This window comes from Oratosquilla oratoria, chromosome 16, assembly GCF_046742065.1.
Source record: "Oratosquilla oratoria isolate Oo_2021 chromosome 16, ASM4674206v1, whole genome shotgun sequence".
Taxonomy (NCBI): Eukaryota; Metazoa; Arthropoda; class Malacostraca; order Stomatopoda; family Squillidae; genus Oratosquilla; species Oratosquilla oratoria.
In genome coordinates, this window is record NC_134792.1 from 51,780,054 (window position 1) to 51,802,553 (window position 22,500).

At 47.1% G+C, this 22,500-nt stretch overlaps 1 protein-coding gene across 2 annotated transcripts in view; it reads left to right on the plus strand.

Annotated features, from left to right (window-relative positions):
* E23 (ABC transporter G family member E23) overlaps nucleotides 1-22,500 on the plus strand; it is an 81,650-nt gene that overhangs the window by 40,418 nt on the left and 18,732 nt on the right. For both annotated transcript variants that reach the window (XM_076199791.1, XM_076199792.1), the window contains exons 2-3: nucleotides 17,437-17,582; nucleotides 19,158-19,327. In XM_076199791.1, the coding sequence (XP_076055906.1) occupies nucleotides 17,437-17,582; nucleotides 19,158-19,327 (316 nt within the window). The remainder of the gene's footprint in view (nucleotides 1-17,436; nucleotides 17,583-19,157; nucleotides 19,328-22,500) is intronic.

Here is a 22,500-nt window from a genome sequence, read left to right on the forward strand (position 1 = left end):
GAGGTAATGGGCGAATGGAGGAGTATCGATGTGTGGTAATGTGTGACCATGAGTGTGCATGTATAACGATATAGACGTAAGGTGTTGGTGTGTACAGGTATTTGTGTTCTACTATGGAGGATCTGGCATACCAGCGGTATAAAGTAATTATGTGTTGCCCCAAAAGAAATTGACGGATTGATGAAGAGACACGGACATGTGATTGTGGATAAATACGTGTGGGTGCAGAGGTATGGACGGATGAATGTGTGGATGATATATGGAGGCGAGGTCAGTGCCCCCTGCCAGACGCGGCAGTGAAAGTCTCCGTTCGTCGACCTCGCAGTCTACTAACCCAGTGTCGAACGTCGTCGTCGTCGTCGTCGTCGTCGTCACAGTCGTCGTCACAGTCGTCGTGTGGTGCCTTAGCCGGGCCTTACGCTCGCTGCGCGGCCGGCCACAGGAGGAGGAGGGGCCTTCCTCGGTCGGTAGGGACTTACTGCCCTGGGCGGACTTAGCTAACTCGGACAGCATTACCACGGTCGTCCCACGATGATTATTATCTGTCTTTATCACGGCCTTATCTAAACCTTCCCCCTAGCCTTCCTGTCGCTATACCATGACCTTACACAGGTCGTCCAAAGCCTTCCTCTGATTTCCCTTGCATGCGTTTTGAAGGCCACCCTTGGATGTTTGGAAATACACGAACAGGTGTGTGTGTGTGTGCGTGCGTGCGTTTCCACGTGCCTCTGCGTGCGTGCGCGTTTGTGTGTGGGTATGTGCGCGATCGTGCGTGCGTGTATTTATGTGTTAGCTTATGTATGCGTGTGTTCGTGCCTGTGTGTACATGTGTGTGAGCGTGTGTGTGTCTATGTGTGTGTGTGCGTGCATGCGTGTGTACGTGCATGTTTACGCGAGAACATGAATGAGCGTAATTAGGTGTGTTTATGCACGTGCCTGCCTAATTATTTCGAGCTAATTGTAATATACAGGGAAGGAGATAAACCAGTGAATTACAGCCTCCTAGTCTCCAGCCGGCATACCCAGTTTTGAAGCCATTTTTTGTTTTACCTTAGGCTATATAAACATCCAAGCTACTCCAAGAGATACTATGAATATATATATATATATATATATATATATATATATATATATATATATATATATCTATAGAGATATATATATAGAGAGAGAGAGAGAGTTGTTCTATAAAATGGGGCGCTGTGTCGTGAGGAACTGAGGGTTGGGGAGATGATAAGGGAAGCAATATTTCGAAAGGCAGATAAAGAATTGAAAATGCATGGCTGCGGAATTGATACCGTCTATACGTACATGCATACGATACACACACACACACACACACACACACACACACACACACACTATATATATATATATATATATATATATAATTTCTGTGTGTATGTATATGGCTATTTATGTATATGTGCGTGTGTGAGCGTGGATGTACATGTATTTGTGTTTGTGAGCATATTTATTTATGGTTGCGCGCGCGTGATTTTTTTTGTGCATATGTTTATGCGAGGCTGCATGTATGCGCATGTTTGGGTTTATGCGTGTGTGTGTGTGTGTGTGAGTGTGTGCGAGCGTGTGTGCTTGTATGTGTGTGTGTGTGTGCGCGCGCGCGAGCGTGTGTGCTTGTATGTGCGTGTGTGTATGTGTGTGTGTGTGTGTGTGTGTGTGTGTGTGTTTCCGTTTTATATACCATGTCGTCATCCTGTCCAGTCTTCCGAATTCGAGTCTTCATTGAGGCCTTCTTCGTCCGCTCCCTGCCGCCGAGGGTCGGGCGGCCTCGAAGGCCACTGGGACAAGCCGACGGCGCCCAGATGATGACACGGAGCGGGAGTGGCCCGTTGACTCCCCCCCCCCTCACCCTTGAGAAGAAGTCTTCGGCCACAGAGATGAAGAGAATGGCCTTGCGACTGCTCCGATGGAAAGTAAGGATTCTTCCTTGAGGGTACGGAAAGTGTCCACTAGCGTTTCACAAACGGACCAATAGCTTCATTTGAGCACAAGGAGTCCGTTGACCCTTTTGCTCAGGCTCATAATATGTAAACTCGCCCTCGTGCGTGCGCGCACGTGTGTGTGTGTTTGTGTGTGACTCTCCACGGTCTTGGATCACGTGATGGACTCGTGATCAACAGATATTTACCTCCCAGATGAGAGCTCAGAGATTATATAGGGCCCAATCTATAGGTAATACTGTGACCGCACACACACACACACACACACACACACACACACACACACACACACACACACACACACACACACACACACATCCAAATCCATCTCCTTGCCCACCGCAGTTGGAATGCCGGTTCGTACTGTAACGATTCTAAAAAATTTAACCCTGGGCGGGACTCTAACTCGGATCGCTGAATTAGTGATTAAGAGCAGTACCACTGCACCGTTGAGCCGTGCAATGCGCCTCTGTGTGTGTGTGTGTGTGTGTGTGTGTGTGTGTGTGTGTGTGTGAGTGAGTGAGTGAGTGAGTGAGAGAGAGCGCCATGGCATCCACAGTCCCATTGGGTTTCAAGACCACGAGATCGACACGAGAACGAGTGAACAGCCTTTGCACCCCCTCCCCCCCCCCCCCGGGCCATGTCGACGATCCCCACATATGGACAGAGCAGCCTGGAGGAAGAGGAGGACAACGCCCAAAGATCCTTCCTCGGTTGCTTCTTGCGGATCACCTGAGGCTTTCAGCGCGGCGTCTTTTGCGTTCCGCCTGCTGTGTCTTGGACGCGCCTTACGTAAAGGCGGCCTTAGTCACCGCCTTACTTTAGCCGCAGGGAGCGACAGTCTGCCTTCCCGCCTTACCGCACGACAGAACGCTTCTACCACCACCACCACACTTACCATCTTTTGACAGCGCACCCCACGAGGTGTTGCATGATTTCCTTCGCACCTCCCGAGGCCTTTTCCCGAAACCACCGGGAAGCAGCGGACCTGGCCGCGCGCCGCGCCACGCCACGCCACGCCACGCCGATGGTCTCCTGGTCGGCCCGTGACGTGGCGAGGAACTCTCTGGGTGGGTTTTTGTCCTCCTGGATCAGGAGCCAGGTGGTTTTAGTCGCCACAAGAGGCGAAGAACTCTACGGGCAAACGGAAATATCTATCGACCGAGATTGTGCCCACTCCTCCTCCTCCTCCCCGTCCCCCCTCTCCCCTCCCCTCACTAAACAGTAGTAGCGAATCACCTGTCGCGGAGCAGGAAAATTATATACAAATAACGTCAATTTGGACTCATTAAATCGGGTTTCATATTCAACAAATATCTTGCGAGGAGGAGGAGGAGGAGGAGGAAAAAGAAAAAGATGAGGAGGAAGAAGGCATGGAGGAGTAAAAGGCGAAGTCAAGGCAGACGAGAATCGGCGCCTACACAGCCGGATCTTCGGATAGTTTGCTAATATTCCGGCCGCTGTAAACAACCTATTGAAGAACACACTGTTCTTCTGCCATTGACGCCATGACATTGCCCTTCACAAACGGTCGTTCATCCCTTTCCAGATTTTTCGGTTTGCTTTTCATACTGTTATCATATCATGTTATAGTTATCAAGTTATATTGGAATGCTTTTCCGTGTTTGAGTTTTACGGGACGTCTTTTCCGTGTTCCCCTTGCAGGGACGTTTTCGTAACTCCGGTATTTTCCTGAAAGGTAACCCAGCAGCCCTGAATAGAAATTAAAAGATTGATGATACGGACACGTGATATTCATTGCCAATCGTACAACAAAATGCGACTTGAAAATGCGAGCTGAGATGTATTTTTGACTCATTCGGCACCTGAGTAGAAGCAGGCGCTTCGTGGGAATTGAAAATAGTGATCGGCAGGGTAATGCAATGTTAAGTCGTGTAATGGCGCGCTCCCCAGTGCATGGCAGTGACGTGGAGTTTGTCCTTTCATACAAACGCATACTGTAGGCCGGCGTGGTAGCGGTCAATCCCGTGACGTCTCTGAAACTGAATGAAATCGCTTCTTGTTAACCGGAAGGAAATGCGTTCGTCGAAGAGAGGAAAGGATGAATTGCTGTCGTGTTCTTAGGATCTGTGTCCTACTGTACACTTCCATGAAAAGACTCCCACGTCTTCCCAATATTTTGTCTTCGTCACTTTGGTGTTCTACTAAAGGCTTATCATCCTTCAATAGAAATATTCTCATATTCTCTTACACGAACGCACGTTCTCGTTTACTTAGAAATGGGACGCTCAAAATCCGCTCCATTTATAGTTGGGTGACGCGATCCAAACAGCTGTGGCAACAGCAGCAGCAGCAGCTGACCAGGTCCTGGTTGGAACTGTTGAGTGATGCTACCAGAAAAGTGAATATAGTTTTTATATGCTTGGTTTTCGGTGTAGAACACTGTGGGAGACCATATATCCAGTGGAAGGGAGGCCTGTACAGGGAGCACATATAGAGAATTCGAAACAAGGGCCCGCTCACCTTTGATCTAGGAATAAAAGAAAACGACGAAATGTTATGAATTTCGACTCGTTCCTGCAAAACTCGTTCCTAGCCTAGTCAAACACGCTCGCGCGTACACACACACACACACGCACGCACATACACGCACGCGCGCGCGCACACACACACACACACTGCGTGTACGTCTTTTCGACCAATAGTCAACACACAAAAAAAATCCTCTCAAAAATGTGTCCTCACGTTAACTTCAAACTCGCCTCAGCACTGCGTGGACCCGGGTTCGACCCCCGACAGGTGTCGGTGATAGCCACTCTCCGAGCACACAGTGGTTTCGGCTGCTTCTAACCTCCACCTGATGTAAAATCGTCCCTCAGACAGGGCAAGCGCAAGACTGCCAAATCATGGAAGCCAAGACAGAAACTTCCTTAGTGGGAGAGAGCTGATATAGAGCCATGATGAGAGGGTTTGACTGTGTAGTAATGAGCGATAATGTCCGACAGCCATGGACGCAAATCAGGGTCCGCCAGTCCTGCAACGGAATCGATCCTGATTCCTCATCTGCTCGATCGTCGCCCTGCCTCTACTCTTTGCCCAACAGTGCGCGTTGTCCATCGTCCACGAACGGCTCCTAACCCATCCAGTACGATGGTGCGCTGAATAGATTATAAACACCGCACGATTTGATTCAGGTATGGGAAATCTGTCCAGGCCGGGCACCGACCCTCCTCTAATAAGATCGCCGACGATTTTACAGTCTATGAAATGACTGCCATATCTTGGGAGTTAACGTTACCGCCCCTTATTCCCCTTTGGGAGTCAATAAAAGAGAAAGTATCACTCGATGCGCAATGAGTAGTCACGATGCCTTCACGGAAGTTTACCACCACCACCCCGCAAAAAATAAAAAAAAAATAAAAAAAAATAAAAAAAATCCTCTCAGAAGTTTCTTACACCAAGGATATTCAAGGCCTTCCTTGGTCAGTCTGCTCTTTTGGTGTGGCTTTGCAGGATGAGGGTATCCCCGAGGCTTCTCGGCAACCATATCTGTTGCTCTGCCTCACCACCTCCCTCATCCTCGGATTCCTTTGCCATTGTCTATTTTTGCCACAGGCTGAGAGAGAGAGAGCACCATTCATGGCCCCCTTTGCCAACCTGTGCTGGCGCTTATTCCAAAGCCCGCAGATAGTATCTGAACGTCTCTCTTGGAAGGTTTCGTTCTTCGCACCCTCCTCCTCCTCCTCCTCCTCCTTTCCTTTCTTGTGCGGTCGTCCATATTCCTTTCGTTTGAATTGTGCATATTTTGCGGTTGCTTATCGTTGTCATGGAACTTGCTTGTAATCTTCTACAGAGTGTCCCTTACGGCGAAATAGCCGCCGACTTGTGTCCAGCGACATGATAAGTGTCGGTGCTATGACGATTTCATCCGTCGATTAGACTTTTTGGCGGATATTCATGCGAATCGATGAACAAAAGCATTGTGCCGACGAAAGAAAATCTTCGAGTTTTGACACGTGTGCAGGTACGTCAAGGAGACGTCAGTACTCTTTCCCTCCCCCTCCCCTTCCACCTTCGTCTTCCCTCCAACCTCTCTCTTCCATCGCGTTTTCCCCATAAACTTCCTGTTAATCGCCGTCCTCTCTTTTTGTTCCTTCCCTCGGTTCCTCCCCACCGACCTTCAGTTCCTCTCAACATAACATAAGACTGAAGGGGGACCGGAAGGCCGTCTATACCCTTACCTTGCGCCTGACACTCTTTCGGTATTGGAGAGCTGATACTTGTCTGAATACTTTCGGTGCCTTCTCCCCCCCCCACAACCCCCACGGCCGGCCTCATAGACACCTCACCCCCACCGAGTTCTGGGAAGGCGGCCGCCGCCTCCGCTGTGGTAATCCCGGACTTTGCAAAGCTGCGCTTGCTTCACCCCTCTCAGTGTGTTCCCGCCCCCATACCTCTCCGCTGTCGCCCAGTTCGGCTTCCCACTCGCCCCCTTACCTGCCACCAGCGTGTCAAACTGGAGTCAATCCCACGGCATAGGATGGACAGACCTCTTCATCTCGGTAGTAACTTTGCGCTCCAGACTGCTGCGAGGAAGTAGATAAGGGTTACCCTGGCGGCGGCATACGAATCGACCGGGGAACCGTTACATCTCGAGCCGAGTTCCATTACTGTTTGATCATCGCTCCCCGTTCCGAGGTACGGACCACTATCCCGCCCTCCCTTCGACTCACTCCAGCCGTCGTACTACGGACGGAGGAGCTGAGGTTAGGAAGGAGAGAGAAAGAGAGAGGGAGTGAGGAGAGAGAAAGGGGAGAAAAAGGGGCAGGGAAAGAGACAGGAAGGCAAGAAGGAAGAGAGAAAGAAAGGGAGAGAAAAGAGAGCATGTGTGTGTGGGGAGGGGGAGGGGGAGGAGTTGGGAGCGCGCAGAAGGTCGCCTACAAAGTCACCGCCAGTATGGCTCGTCGAATCGCTTAGCTGGTCGGCTTTAGAACGAGGGAGGAGGGAGAGCGGCGGGCGAGCGGCGGCAGTCGGTCACTGGTCTTCTTGTTGCATTTCACATCGAGAGTTGCCATGGCATCACAGTACGTGTCTTAGGTGTACAATTGAGGAGGGATATCTGAATCCGGCAGGCCGGGTGATGATTACTTGCTATTTAATTGGAACTCGTTCACTCATTCCACCCCCCTCTCTCTCTCTCTCTCTCTCTCTCTCTCTCTCTCTCTCTCTCTCTCTCTCTCTCTCTCTCTCTCTCTCTCTCTCTCTCTCTCTCTCTCTCTCTCTCTCTCTCTCTCTCTCTCTCTCTCTCTCTCTCTCTCTCTCTCTCTCTCTCTCTCTCTCTCTCTCTCTCTCTCTCTCTCTCTCTCTCTCTCTCCTTCTGTCCTCCTCCTCCTACTCCTCCTCTTCTTCCTCCTCTTCCCCATATATCTCTACCTTATCCTTCTACTCATTCTCCCCCTCCTCCTGTACCTCCTCCTTTTTTCTCCTCTTTCCTCCTCATTTTCCTCTTCCTCCTACCAATCCTCATTTTCCTCAACCTTCCTCTCCTATATTTCCTCCTCTTCCTTCCCCTCCTCCTTTTTCTCATTTCCTTCCCCTCCTCCTACTTCTTCTCTTTCTCGTACTCTTCTTCCTTTTCCTCCTTCTCCTCTTTCTCCTCTTTCGCCTACTCCCTCTCTTTTTCCTCCTCCTTCTTTTTCTCGTCCTCCTCCTCCTCTACATTCTCGTACTCTTCCTCTTCTTCCTCCTCATGATCTTCCTCGTTCTCATCTCCTGCTCCCATTCTCTCTCCACTCCCCCTCTCTCTCCTCCTTCTCCTCCTCTGCATTCTCATACTCTTCCTCCTCTTCCTTTTCCTTGTCACCTCGTACCCCTAGTCCTCTTCCTTCTCTTCCTCTTCCTCCTTATTCTAATCCATCTCCCCTCCTCCTCCTCCTCCTTCTCCTCCCCTTTTTCCTACTTCTTCTCCTTTTCCCCTTCTTTATCCTTCTTCCTTTTCTCCTCTTTCTTCCATTTTTCCTATTTGCCCGCCTTTCCATACTCCTTTGACCTCTCTCTTCCTCCCTCTCTTGCTTTTCCCTCTCCTCTTCCTCCTTCACTTCCTTACCCATACCTTCTCCTCCTTCTCACCCTCCCCTTCTTCTTCCTCCTCCTCCTCCTCCTCCCGTTCCTTCTCCTACTCACCCTCCCCTTCCTCCGTCTCCTCTCGTTACTTCTCTTCCTCCCTCCCGTTCCTTCTCCTCCTCCTCTTTCTCACCCTTTCCTTTTTCCTCCTTCCTCTTCCTTCTCCTCCTCCTCTTCCTCCTCCGGTTTCTACTCCTGTTCATCAGCCTCGTCCTCCTCCCCCTCCTCCTCCTCCTCCTCCATGAGATTGTCGGCAAAGATGGAAATGCTGGTATACATACAGTCCTCCTTCCCAGCACCTTCCTCCTCCTCCTCCTCCTCCTCCTTCCCTGGTTCCTTTCTGTGTGCGAATGGATCTGCAAGTGTCTGAGCTCAGCAGAAACGAAAGTGCCAGGCACTACGCGCCAGACAGACAGAGAGACGAACATATCCTGGCCGGAGGCAGAGCTGAACTGGCCTACCTCCGGGGGGGGGACGGAGGGGTGGGGGTGTCTCTCCACATGACTCGCCAGAGAGTCCGAGACGGGTATCGCTTCCGAGGAAGGAAAGATGGAAGAGTCTTGTTCCGACGATCGCCCTTCGGCACTTACGTCCGTGCGGTCGCGGTCAGAAGCCCCGAACGCGTCCACCGATTCTTTAGGTTCACCCTCTGACTGACTGACTGGGGTTTCCCACAGTTGAATAAAATCGCCGGGTGGGAGCCAGAATTAAACTTAAAAAAGTCGACCCGTGCAATTAGAGGAATGTCATATATCATATAAACTCTCTCTCTCTCTCTCTCTCTCTCTCTCTCTCTCTCTCTCTCTCTCTCTCTCTCTCTCTCTCTCTCTCTCTCTCTCTCTCTCTCTCTCTCTCACACTCTCTCTCACACACACACACACACACACACACACACACACACTCTGTCTCCAAATAATGGAAATGCAAGAACGCATCTTAGGGCCGACGATTTACTTCAGGTGATTTTAATCAGCCGAGAAACCCTTTTCTTCCCATATTTATGAATCCTGCCTCTACAAGGCTCATCAAGTTGTCTGCGGGCTCGGGGGTGAGTTGGGGTCATTGTAGAAACAGCACGAACCGAGCTTCCCACGAGGCGTCCAGACCAGAGCAGAGCAGAGCAGAGAGAGCCGTCGGGACAAGATCGGCCAAGGCATTGCAGAACAAAGGTCGCGGACCACGAGCTGCGGGGTCAATGCACCTCTTCCACTGTAGCGACGACGACGACGACGACGACGTCGACGACAAGAGATGCCAAATCAGAGAAGCGAGGAGGGCGAAGGATGTACACAGAAAGAACCGGGGACAAGCCATGCACTGGAAGCCTAAAGTGTTGTGAGAGCACTTGGCGTTGAGGGTTCCCAGGACAACCCCGCACGGAACAGGGTTGTCTCTAACCTCCATGAAGATGTTTGGTGTGACCCCTTTAACGGCCGAAGGGAGTGCTGAAAAATACGAACTCTACCAACACGTTTTATTCTGTTTTTCGTTGTCTTTTTTCAGTTTTGTTTAGACAAGGACGTACCCGTTGGCCGGCAAGAGTTAGAAAAAAAACTTATGTAATCTGCGTTTGTTTTTCGTAGCTGTCTGTGCAGTTCCACCCCATCGCTAGTCCTGGAGTTATACAAAAGCCGAATTCACCACCTATGTGGGCACTACCGAGTTCATAAAGTTAAGAGAGTTTGGGAAAGACTAAAGGGAATGATACAGGTTTTGCAGAGATGCTTCGCTTTTATTCCATCGAGCCATACACCCCCAACCCCTACCCTATATATATATATATATATATATATATATATATATATATATATATATATGTATATATATATATATATATATATATATATATATATGACACACATATATACATACTCAAACACACACACACACACACTAATATATATGTATACATATATGTGATTGTGTGTGTGTGTGCGTGCGTGTGTATGTGAGTGAGAGAGAGAGAGTGGGGATGAGTGAAAGAAAAAAGAGAGTGTGGGGGATGAGAAAGAATGTGTGTGTGCGCTCGTTATCATGCGAATATGCGTGCGTGTGCTCGTGTTTGTTTGTGTGTGTGTGTGTGTGTGTGTGCGTGTGTAGGCGCGCGTATGTATGTGTACATGCATGTATGCGAGTGCGCGCTCACGCGTGCGTGCATGAGGTTGAATACTTGTGTCTTGTTTATCCACTTTCCCGTGCATCATGAAGAATGTCGAACGAGTGATCGCCAGCGGGGGGGGGGGGGGTTGCAGGCAGCGCGCGAGCTGTTGGTTGGCGCCACGAGGACTTGACCCCCGGTTCGTGTGGGAAGAGGCATCCACTAAGAGCAAGAAAGGGTCCGCGACAGGGGAAAGCGAAGTTCCTCCATTGGGGGGGAAATTCGTGGCGTAAAACCGATGCAGGAGGAGGAAGAAGGAAGTCCTTCGGTTGCTCCGTCGCCCAAGTACAGCATTTGTAAGAGCGAACACCTGAGAGCGACTGGCATCTCGTCGGACAACTGTATCCAGGTGAAGACATAGTAGCTACGCTGCACACACACACACACACACACACACACACACACACACACACACACACACACACACACACACACACACACACACACACACACACACACACACACACACACACACACACACACACACACACACACACACACACACACACACACACACACACACACACACACACACACACACACACACACACACACACACACACACACACACACACACACACACACACACACACACACACACACACACTACACCGCTAAGTAAGTATTTGCAGCTGCCACGTATCCGTAACAGCTGTTAAAAAAAAGGAAGGCGAGAGGAGATAGAGAGAGAGAGGGAGGGAGGGAGGGAGGGAAGTAAGAGAGGAGAAGAGAGGATTCTTAGGAAGAGAGCGGAGGGTTTAGTGTTGAAACATTTTAATTTTATAGGATGGTGCAGTCTGGAGTTCAAACGAGCAATCAAGGGTGACTGGAAAAAATTATAAGAAAAAATGAGCATGATTCGACAAATGTGTAACGGTGTCGTTCGCGCTCATGTTTGGACACGCTCCTGTAGCGTTAAAGTAACGTCACTTGACGTCTTTTTTTTTTTTTTTCTCCCGATCATGTGAGAGACGATTTCATGGAGTTCAAAGGCCTCAGGAAGAAATGAAAGGAGGGGCCGTGTCCCAGTCGATGTATCGATCGGTGTTCCCCTTTTCTTCGCGAGTCCTTCTATCATCTGTCACCGTCCGAAGGAGAGGACGATAAAAGACGTCACCACGAACAGTGAAGGGTTTGGCACCGGCTGATCGTTTACCCCTTAGCGTTGCGGGAACATAAGAATGAAGGAGACTGCAAGAGGCCATAAGGCCTACACTAGGCAGTACCATGTCCATGACCACCTGTCACGAGGTGGGGGTGGGATTCTTGAGCTGAAGAAAATCTCCTGGCACCGGGTAGAGAGTCGATACGGAGATTGTGAGGATCAACGGTTTGCGACAGCCTTGAGGCTACTTCGTCCTGATGGAAATTGGAAAGCGTGAAGGTAAGACTCTGAGGTCTGAATCTTTCCTGAACGAGTTCCTTCTCTGATGTATAGGATACGTTCCCTTTGCACCTTGAGTGACGTCGTGATTCCTCGCGATATTTCGATGTGGGTGACCAACTGTCCACACGCCCCACGTAGCATGATGCTCGTAAAAGGATGTCGAAGAAAGTCGGGTTAGGCTAGATTCGCGCAAGTAACCACCGCACGAACCTAACCTAACCCTGCCTGCCTGCCTGCCTGCCTGCCTGCCCCCCACGTCAAGAGGGGTTCCAAGTCGGGGACTGGACCCGTTGGGAAAGATTTCTGTTATTACGTAAGAAACGGCCGAGTCATGAAGACATCTTGAGGCAAAAGCGGAATGAGGGAGGGAGGTGGAAAGAACTGGGAAATCGTCGGAGGAGCGGCGGGTGGTGTGGTGTGGGGGGAGGAGACGTCAGGAAAGATCAGCTGGTACCATTGTGAACTGTGCAACTGGGGAAGACGAAGAAGAAGGGGAGGTGAAAATGTGGAGGGAGTGGGAGGATGTGAACAGGACGGGGTGGTGATGGAGAGAGAGGACGGTGGGGTGGAGTGGACGGGTGCGGAGGGAGAGCTGGCTCGAGTCGGTGGCGCGCGTACTCCTCCACACAAAGGTCGATGACCCGGCCAGAAGACAGTCTACGGGATTGCGTTGCGTCTGATCGCACAGACAGAAACACGCACACACGCGCACACACACACGTACGTACACACACACACGTACACACACACATACACACACACATACACACACACACACGTACATACACACACATACACACACACACACATATGTACACATACATACAGATGCACACACACACGTACTCACACATACGTACACACACACGTACACACGCACACACACACACGCACGTGCGCGTACAAATACACGAATGCATGCGCACACACACACACGTACACATACACGTACACACACACACACATACACACACAAACACACACACACGTGCGCGCGCAAACACACAAATGCACGCACACACACACACACACACACACACACACACACACAGACAGACAGACAGACACACATGCCCGTGCACAAATGAACTTTCCTGGCAGTCCACCTCTATTCTTGTCAATCCCTCCTTCAACGCGGTTACGTAGTTGCTGGGTTTTGTTCCATCTGCTAAATCTAGACAATCTTTCGCAGCTGACTGGAGCCAAAAACGCTGAATGGAGTTCGGTAAGTGCAGTGCTTTGCATATGGGAAATAACTAAAAGGAGATAATGATGTTACAAAGAAAAGATAGAATAAAATAAATGATTAATAATCTTGTTCAGAACCCCATGATTCGAGTGAATGTGTTATTGTCATATACAGAGTGGGAAAGCACAAGACTCTTAGTCGGTTACATGGGCCTGGATATGATGATAGAAAATTACTAATTCCTCAGTACTTAAATCCCAGCCTTGGAATGTTAAGAGGTGACGTGGAAACTGCACTTAAAAGATAGGTAAAACTAAAGTGGTCTTGACATTCGATGAAAGACTGTAAGAGGGGTGCAACCACTGGCAAATGTGGCAAACCAACAACTTTTCTCTGGCACGCGAAACGAACGCAGGCTCGCCGAAAAAAAAAATAATTGAATAGATATACCGACAACTTGTTCTCGGAGGTTTGTATTTCACCTCAGCAGAATGTGATTTTATCAACCTAATGTAATATGCGAAAGCGCTCTGCTTCATCGGTTTCTTTTTTCAAGTGGTCTACTTTGCATAAGTGACACGTACCCGTATTCTTATTAGCATATACATATATATATATATATATATATATATATATATATATAATATCACAAATACGGTATCTTTGAAGCCTTGTAGCCAACAGTTTTCATTAGAAATCATGGGAACCCTGCTTTTGCGTGCTGTTTAGTCGTTGCATGATTGGCCGCCAGGTGGCTGCTGCCTGGACGTGGCGCCACCTTCACCACAATTCTACATATTCTTTCATGTTTCGTAAAGCTGAAATCATTGGTAAGCAAAGTCCACGTTCAGCTACATGAGGGTTCAAAATGTAAACACAAGCAGAATACAAATGTCAGGCCACAAAAAGCTTTAGGTATCCGAAGTGATTACCTCGTTTACAGTGACCGCACTTAATAATATTTGAACAAAAGCTGGTGAAATCTGCTCTTCAACATATTTGCCATAAACGTAAGTTTCTGTTAAAATTGTGAGACAAAAAATCTGCTTTTTTGCATGTGATAAAAATTTAGTCTTTGTTGTGTGACTTTGTATGGCAACTAGAATTGCACAGAGGCAGAAACGACCTTTTAAGTAAAAATTACTATACTAAATTTACGTTCATTCAGTGTGACATAATTTACAAATCGCACTTATAGTATTCTTTGATTTCATCTCACCATTTTCTCTTTTTTATATATGCAAAGGAATACATGAAATGTATTTAATACTATATTTAGTATATTTCCAGTAATTTCGATTGGCATGTGATTTTTTTGCCTCGAAGACAGGCCAATTTTGTCACGCGCGCTTAAAAAAAGGTCACCAACCCCTGGGATAGATGAAATAGATCTGATAACAGTTGAGGAAAGAAAAAAAAAGTGTGATACCATCATGTTGCCAGAAAGGTTCAAGTAGAAATTCATAGAGAAGGAAGACTATGTAAATGTTTATAAAGGAGGGTGGAACAAGAATGTAAAAAGCTGCCCAAGCCGAACAGCAGATAAGTGGAATGAAGGAGCAGCTGAGGTGGTAGGCGTTCAAGACATATCAGAATTATTAGTGATGCAAATCCATCTGCTCAGATTTGAAACAAAAACATCGGTAGATTACCCAATCGGTGCATGGACAAGTGATTCGGCTTCCTGAAATAGTGGAGACCCGAGTGACAAACGCACACGCAAACTCTTCTCCCCTCCACAAACAATTTTAAGTTAGCCTAAAAGTGGACACGTGTTCACATGTACACGAACCTCAAAGAGACACAAAAACGAGTAAACGTGTTGGCCATGCCCAGCTAGGGAAGTTGTTTAGTGATTCTGGGCTTGTGATATTATTAACCAGGCGATTTATTTCATGTGTGAGGTTGCACGCGATCTGCATGGAGAGATGGCGTGCGTAGGGACTGGCGCATGGGAGCGTCACCGCGATGAAGGTGTAAAGACCCTCTCCCCCACGAACTCCTTCAACCCGCCGGCGTGTGTGGCGCGGCTGTCGGGTTAAGGTGCTGGACTGGCTAACGCCAAATTATTCTCTGGAAACCGAGGGGGCGTCTCCGCGGCAGGGCTGGAAGCGCGCTCGGAGGATTCCCGAAAGATGTAAAGCCAGACCAACGCTCCCAAGGGTACCACACGTGCAACAGTGACAGAAAATTGAAGGAGATCCCAGCTGCTGAAGCGTGCACAGGAATGTGAAACACGGACCGAAAACGACTAACATCACCTCTTGCTGTATTCGAACTTGCATGAGGGGATCGGTCGTACTCAGTGGACTTCGTGGTCTCGATTCGGTCTTTTGGTGAGTACAGGCCGCGGTCTTTACGCATAGGGCATATCCGTATACTTTGTGTGCACAAATACATATGACGAAGGACCCATTCAGATATGAAAGCAGAGAGTAACGATCGCATAGGGATTGGTAGTCCCATACCTCATTATCCCTCACCCCAACACACAGGCGCGTGTTCCAGTGCCCCCCCCCCCACAGCCCCACGGATGCACAGGTAAGCGACGTCGCTTGTGTGTTCGAAGCACAGACGCAGCGACCAAAACATGTGCACACGTATGCCTTTCAAAACACACAGAATAAAAACGTACACACGAGGCGTGCACGCCTGTGTTCCCGCGGCCCGACCACAACGTGCGTTCGTGCGTGCACGCCTTCTACGCCCAAGGCGCTCCCGTGATGACCAATACCGTTGCCAGGCAGCAACAAAGCCCCTCCCAGGCGGCGGCGGCGGCGGCGGCGGCGGGAGGCGAGACGGCAGCAGAAGGCCAGAGATCCTCATTGAACCCCCGTCTAGACAAGCCTCCTGTGAGCACGTCCGTCCGTCCGGATTTAAATATCGTTTTCACGAACGTGGTACGTCCCCCTCTTTCGGTAACGTTTGAAAACGGTGTGCTTTCTTTTTGCCAACTCCTAGCGTCAGTCATCAGCGCCGGGCACGGATGCGCGTGCCCGAGGTAAACTTGGGAACAGACGCGAGAACCAGAACTGTAAGACAAAGCGACGAGGGAGAGAGGGCGTTATGACGAGTGAACACGACATCTCGTACCTGCCCAGTCGTTGCTGGGGAATTCGAGATCGGAATGCGAACTAAGTGGTAATGATGATACTACACCACTGGTTCGCAAACTTTTACAACCACAAAACAGTTTTGCATGTGGAACCCCATACGCACACAGACACATACACAAATTATATATATATATATATATATATATATATATATATATATATATATATATATATATATTCTAATAGGGAAAGACGACGGACAATACCAGCCTAATCGTCTTTCCCTATTAGAATCTCTACATATAAAAGATTTGCCACCCACCATTGACATCCAGACTGGTGATCTCCTGACTCTCCCCTCCGGTAGAGGCCTTGATTCTCTCCCCCGTTAAGACTCCTCACGTAGCGTCACGCGTGCATCTAGAGTTGTTCCTTTCCATGTGTTTATAATCCTGTATCAAAGTTTTTGTATTCAGTTCAAAATGTAACTGGAAATCACGAAACTTCCCGTTATTAAATCCTGGAATGTACTTTGCTTGTCTCCATGCCCCATGCTTTGTAAGAAGGTTAAGAACAGATATGAAACAGCCAGTAGGTTCACGAGAAAATGATGTGTCGACGCATCAGTTGTGTTAAGTCGGGTAGTTCTTGGGAGTATGAGATCAGTCAGTTCCGAGAATGTATTGGCCAATCAGGTCCATCACTTCCGGGGTTTGCCTGGACCAGCCAAGGGCGTCTGGAAACCTGAGGTAGTGACGTCATCAGTACGCTCTACCGGTAGTTTCTTGCTCCGGAAGGAGAAGGGGTGACCATAAACTCTTGTAATTGCAAAATCATTGTTCGAGTCGCTTTCTTTAAGTAAGACTACTTCGAGAGGAGATTTACCCTATACAATCAAAAGTCCCTATGATGGCCCTGAAGACCTTACCATTATTGAAAATGTGTATGAAGAATCTTACCAGTAGAAGATTATTTTGCCAGAAGGATGGGATAGTGATGTGTCCCTATCTTGGTGTTCTTTTTACTTTTTTTTTCCCACGGGGATGTTGGAAAGAAAAGTCTTCTGCGTTTTCAACATACAACATGGAATTTACGCCATGTATACACACACACACAGAAACACACACACACGTATATATATATATATATATATATATATATATATATATATATGTGTGTGTGTGTGTGTGTGTATATATACAGATATATATATATATATATATATGAGAGGGTGTGTCCGTTTGTGTGCATGGCATAAATACATATTGTTCGACTTTACATTGGCAGTGACATGTTCATTACTTTTGATGGTACATTTGAAGAAAAATAAATCTGAAAATATGGTAATAGTACCAAACACTGTAATAAATGCCAGCGGTTCCACAGTTCGCCACTACACCATAAATTTGATGGCACTCTTGAACAGCATAAGTGCACTGCAAATAACACTAGTGCTATTAGTCGCCACTAATTTATAGCTTTGTTTTGCCTAATTCGAGCATAAATTTACGTCGTCTATATTCTAGTCATCCTTTTCCCCTGCCGTTTATCTTACAGGTACAAAGTTATAAAACCCCTGATTATTTCCTTCTTTACAGAGCACGAGGAGTGAGTTGGGGTCGCCAACGCCCTTTGGACTTGACCTTCAACGACTTGGGCGTCGTGGTGGACAAGACGCCCATTCTCGCCAACGTGTCGGGAACGTGTCGACCCGGAGAGCTCATGGCCGTCATGGGACCCTCAGGTGTGTGTGGAAGCAGCACAGGTCCTTGTGAGAAGGTCCATTTACAAGAATGGAACGACGATGCTGCACTGGGATTTCTTTTCACACAAACACTACCTTCACCCCCCCTTCACCTCTTCTTACACTTCCCTCCCTCTCTTCCTCCTAATCCTCCTCTTCCTTCTCCTCCTCCTTCTCCTGACGTCCTACTCCTCCTCCTCTTCCTCTCTTCTTCCTTTCCTCATCATCCTGCTCCCCTTCATTTTCCTCCTCCTTTTCCTTCTTTTCCTCCACTTCTTGCTGCTCAACACGAGAAGACCATTTAGAGTTTTCATCTGGGTAATGCCAAACGCTTTTATTGAGCGGAGAGAAGGACTGCGGACTTGAGGGGATCTGTTCATGATTTTATCTTCGTTTCAAGAATACATATTGTCTTCCGTTATTGCTCTTAAATAATCACGGATCTCTAACCTGGATAATTGTAATGTGACATTTTAAAAGTCTACATTATTTTTCTTTTTTCTTCTAAGCTCACTTTGTTCATTTTTTTCATCTTTATCAGTCTCTCATTTCCAGCTCGTCCAACTTCCTGCTTCTTTTCACCGGTGTCAACACGTCACCTCCTATTTTCCTCTTCTGTCCTTCCTTTATATATACTCTCCCTCACACACCAGAACATCAATGTTTCCATTGAACTTCGTTTCATCAAAGCACACTATATTTGGACCTTTGTCTTTAGGTAGCTATTGATATCTTTTCCTGATATCAATCCGTCTATATATAAGTTATATCAAGTTCTTTTACAACCTTTCCTCGATTTCTCTTCCATATTTTCGTTTTCCAGGAACCACTTACTCAATTTCTAATCTGACACCCTCCAGTAAAACTCTCATCTCTTTGTTCCGAATTGTTTTTTTCTTTTTCTTTCTTGTCTCCTTCCAATCCTCTTTTTTCCTTTTTCCTCCTCTGCTGCACGCTTTCTTATCAAGACATTCTTGAATTTGTCTACACTCGCTAGTTTCCATGTCCTATTAATCTATTCACCGGGCCATATGATTTGAATTCTACTTTCGTTGATCTAATAACGTTTTCCATTTCCTCACCAATGCCTTCCTCATTGTCTATTTTTGATTGTTTTATTTCTTAGGTTCTCTGTCTCATCAATGTTTCCTCTACCTTTGAATACTCTTATCAACTTCATACGTGTGTATGTGTGTGTTCTTGTTTGTGTGTGTATTTACCTGAGCGTATTTAACTTGCTGTAGTATCTAAGGAGGGAACCACAATCCTGGGACGTCTTTTACTTCCCAGTCGTCATAACTCGTTTCTAAATTCCGGGTATTCCTCCACCTTGTGATATTTCATCATTTAAGCTATTTGAGGAATTTACGCACCTGTAGGGGAAACTGAAATTCCTCGCTTACTTAAGTCACTTATTCTCAAATTAGGATGCCTCGGCCATAACTGGGTCATCCGAAGTCGACCCAGGTCTCGTCCAGGCCGGAGCCCTCGCGAGGTCAGGTGGGGTCACGCGTCACCGGAATGAAGGGGGAACGTCGTTTCCTTTCCCTAACGGCATTTCACTCTCCCTTTCAGGTTCGGGCAAGACGACGCTGCTGAACGTCCTGAGCGGTCGACAAAAGCCCACCAGCGGGTCCATCCACGTCGGAGGACAAATTCTCACTAAGAGGCTTCGGCGGAAGATTTGCTACGTCCTCCAGCAGGACATATTCTTTCCGGAACTCACCCTTAGGCAAACTATAATGGTTGGTATTGGAGACTCTCTCTCTCTCTCTCTCTATCTATCTGTCTCTATCACACGCACGCACACACACACACACACACACACACACACACACACACACACACACACACACTTTCTCATCATCTCTCTCAACTTTGTTTATTTTCTAGAATCTAGAACTAGGGCACGTCAGAAATGGTTCTTTAGTTCTTGCTGACTGGAAAGGATTCCACAATTGGATTCAAACTTTTATTGATTTCGAGTCGAACCACGTAGCGCCTCGTGTTGTGCGCCCATGTAGTCCCAGGCATTCCCGGGGATTCTTGGGGATTCCCAGGAAGGAAATCTAGGATGCATGTTATTGTGCAGTCAAAATCTGCTCAGAAGCATGCAGCTGATACTTTAGGGTCCATATGGAACGCCCCTACAGACCAGAGTCACACACCAATTTGGCTGTTTCAGAGGAAACATCTCATAAAGAAGTGATGCTACTTTATTGTACTGCGCCTGTCCCTCCGTTATGCTGCCCCCCCCCACTCTTAATACTGTCCTGTACCACTTCTCTGAATATATGATTCCATTTTCGTTTTCCCCTGTGGTAGTGGAGGAAAGAATACTGCCACAGAGTTTCCCGCTCTGGTCGTAAAAGGCAACTAAAATGGGATGGAGGATGGGACTAGGTCTCCTGCTCTCTGTAGCTCTAAAGGGTAAATTCCTACAAGAAGTCATGGCATAAGAGGGTTTGGGAGGAGTTTTCCAACCAGAACCCTAAGATTTGGGTCTTTTAATGTGCGTGGGTGTGGTACAGATGAGAGTAAAAGGGAGGAGATAGACAGTATGTGACAAGGAAGATGGATGTGTTGCCACTGAGTGAAACCAAGTTGAAAGGGAGGGGCGAGTTTGAGTTTGGGAGTGTAGTGGGGATGGTGTCGGGTGTCGGGAGTGAGGGAAGGAGTGGCTATACTAGTAAGTGAAGAAATAGGTAAGCGTGTGGTGGTGGAAGTCATAGGGTGGGTAAAGAGGCAATAGAAGTGACAGTAGAAGATAGAAGTGATATTTATTTAGTGTGTTTGTCATAACTATTATCATTGTTATTATTATTGTTTTTGTTATTATTATTCATTTATTTGTTTATTTTCCTTTGTTCTAATGGGCACTAGTTTTCAATCATAAAAGAATGCTTAGTGGCTCTGGTCTAGTTGTCAATAAAGTTCCGAAATACTGACTTTATAAAAGTTATGTAGCCAATATCCCATACTGGATTTTGCTTTGCTTTGCTTTTTTTTATGGAGAATCGGTCTATTTAATCAGACTCCTGAGGAGATTTTACCATAGAAATGGAAAAGAGATTATCTAACAGCATCTTATCAGTACATAAAGACATCCGGGCATTGACATTCTTATCTGTCAGTAATCGGTCGCTACTAAATCCACCCACCCAGCTGCTAACTTTCAGTGTGTGAAGAAGCTGCTGTCTCCAGGAGACAACACGCAGTGAGGCCCTTTTCCCACAGCTTCAGAGCAGCCTTTTCTGATCAATCATTAACATGAATACCGAATGTGGACTATATTCGCATGTGATAAATAGAATTAAACTTTACAAAAATGGCATGAACATATTTAACGTGGCAGTCTATGGAAATATTCGAACAACAGTTCTCATTACCACATCAATATTTCAAACTTTGTGATGTGAGTTTTTGGGTGAATCGAAATTCTTTAAATACTAGTCATGTTCTGACTGTCCATCTGGTTCTACTTTAAATTTCCTATGAATACCTGTTGAGTAATAGGAGTTTATGTCATACTGGAGAAAGAATTGGGATAATTGGTTAAAAAAAAATAGAAAAAAATAAAGGCTTGTTGAAAAAAAAACATAAGGTTGAAACAGTCAGTTCTTGTCTATCTATACACCAAGGACTTTTTCCCCCTTACCAGGGAGGTAGCCAGAGTCAAATGGCATATACTCACTCCCACCCATTTCATCTCCATCCATTCCACCCCCATCCACCACCCTTCCACCCCCCCTCTCTCTCATCTTAGCTCCTCATGGATGACGGTCATCCCTGGGTCCCGCCCACTGCCCTGGGTCAGAAGCAATGCAGCAAGACATAGCACATCCCCAGCAAGGCCGCTTTACTTAATCGGCGACCCCTCCCCCATCTCCGCCCCCTCATGCAGAAAACGAGCAGACCGGAAGAAATCGCCTCGGAGTGCGTCAAAATATCATTCACACATAACCACTCCTTGTCCCCCTTATCCCCCACCCATTGCCTTCCTCTCATCACAGTATCATTTATACACAGCTATTCTTTATTCACCCCTATCTTCCGCCTTCTCCCTTCCCTGCTGAACAGACATCCCCCTCCTGCTCAACGCCCCTTTCACCCCATCCATCCATCTCATCCTCGATCGCCCCCTCATGTTCACTCCACCTCATTCTTTCTATGTGCCCAAACCATCCCAATACTGTTTTTATCAACCCTATCTCACAACTTTTTTTTTCCTCCCCTGCTCTCCTTCTCGCTTCCTCGTTTTTCACTCTATCCAACCTTGTAACCCGTACCACACCTCTCAGATATTTCATATCAAACACATTCAAAGTTTTCCCCTTTTCCTCTCTTAAATTCCATGTCTCTGCCCCATACAGTGTTGTCGGCACAATGATAACCCTTTCATATAATATCCCTTTCATATAATACCCCCCTTACATCCATTCCCAAATGCCTATTTCTCATGACACCTTTTAATCCCCCAAGGCACTTGTTTCTCTCAATATACAGCCAGTTCCTATACATTGTTTTATTTCCAAAAGGATCGTATCAGTTACTTGGGTTGATTTCACATTATGCATGCAGGAGAGTGAGAAGACACATTTGCTACTGGGACGTATTACGTGCGCCAACATTTCACTTAATAGTTTGATAGTAGATTTTAGGTGCTGTTGTTGCGTGCTGGACTGGGCTGGGTTTCGTACTTTCACCGTTTGGTGCAGTAAGACCTGGGGGCGGAGCCGAGGCTCCATCTCCAACTACTGCCGTTTCCCCAGGCTGTCCGAGAATGTGTGTTTGCGCGCGCGCGCGTGTGTGAAAAAAAAGAAAAAATATATATATATATATATATATATATATATTTATATATATATATACATATGTATATGTATATATATATATATATATATATATATATATATAT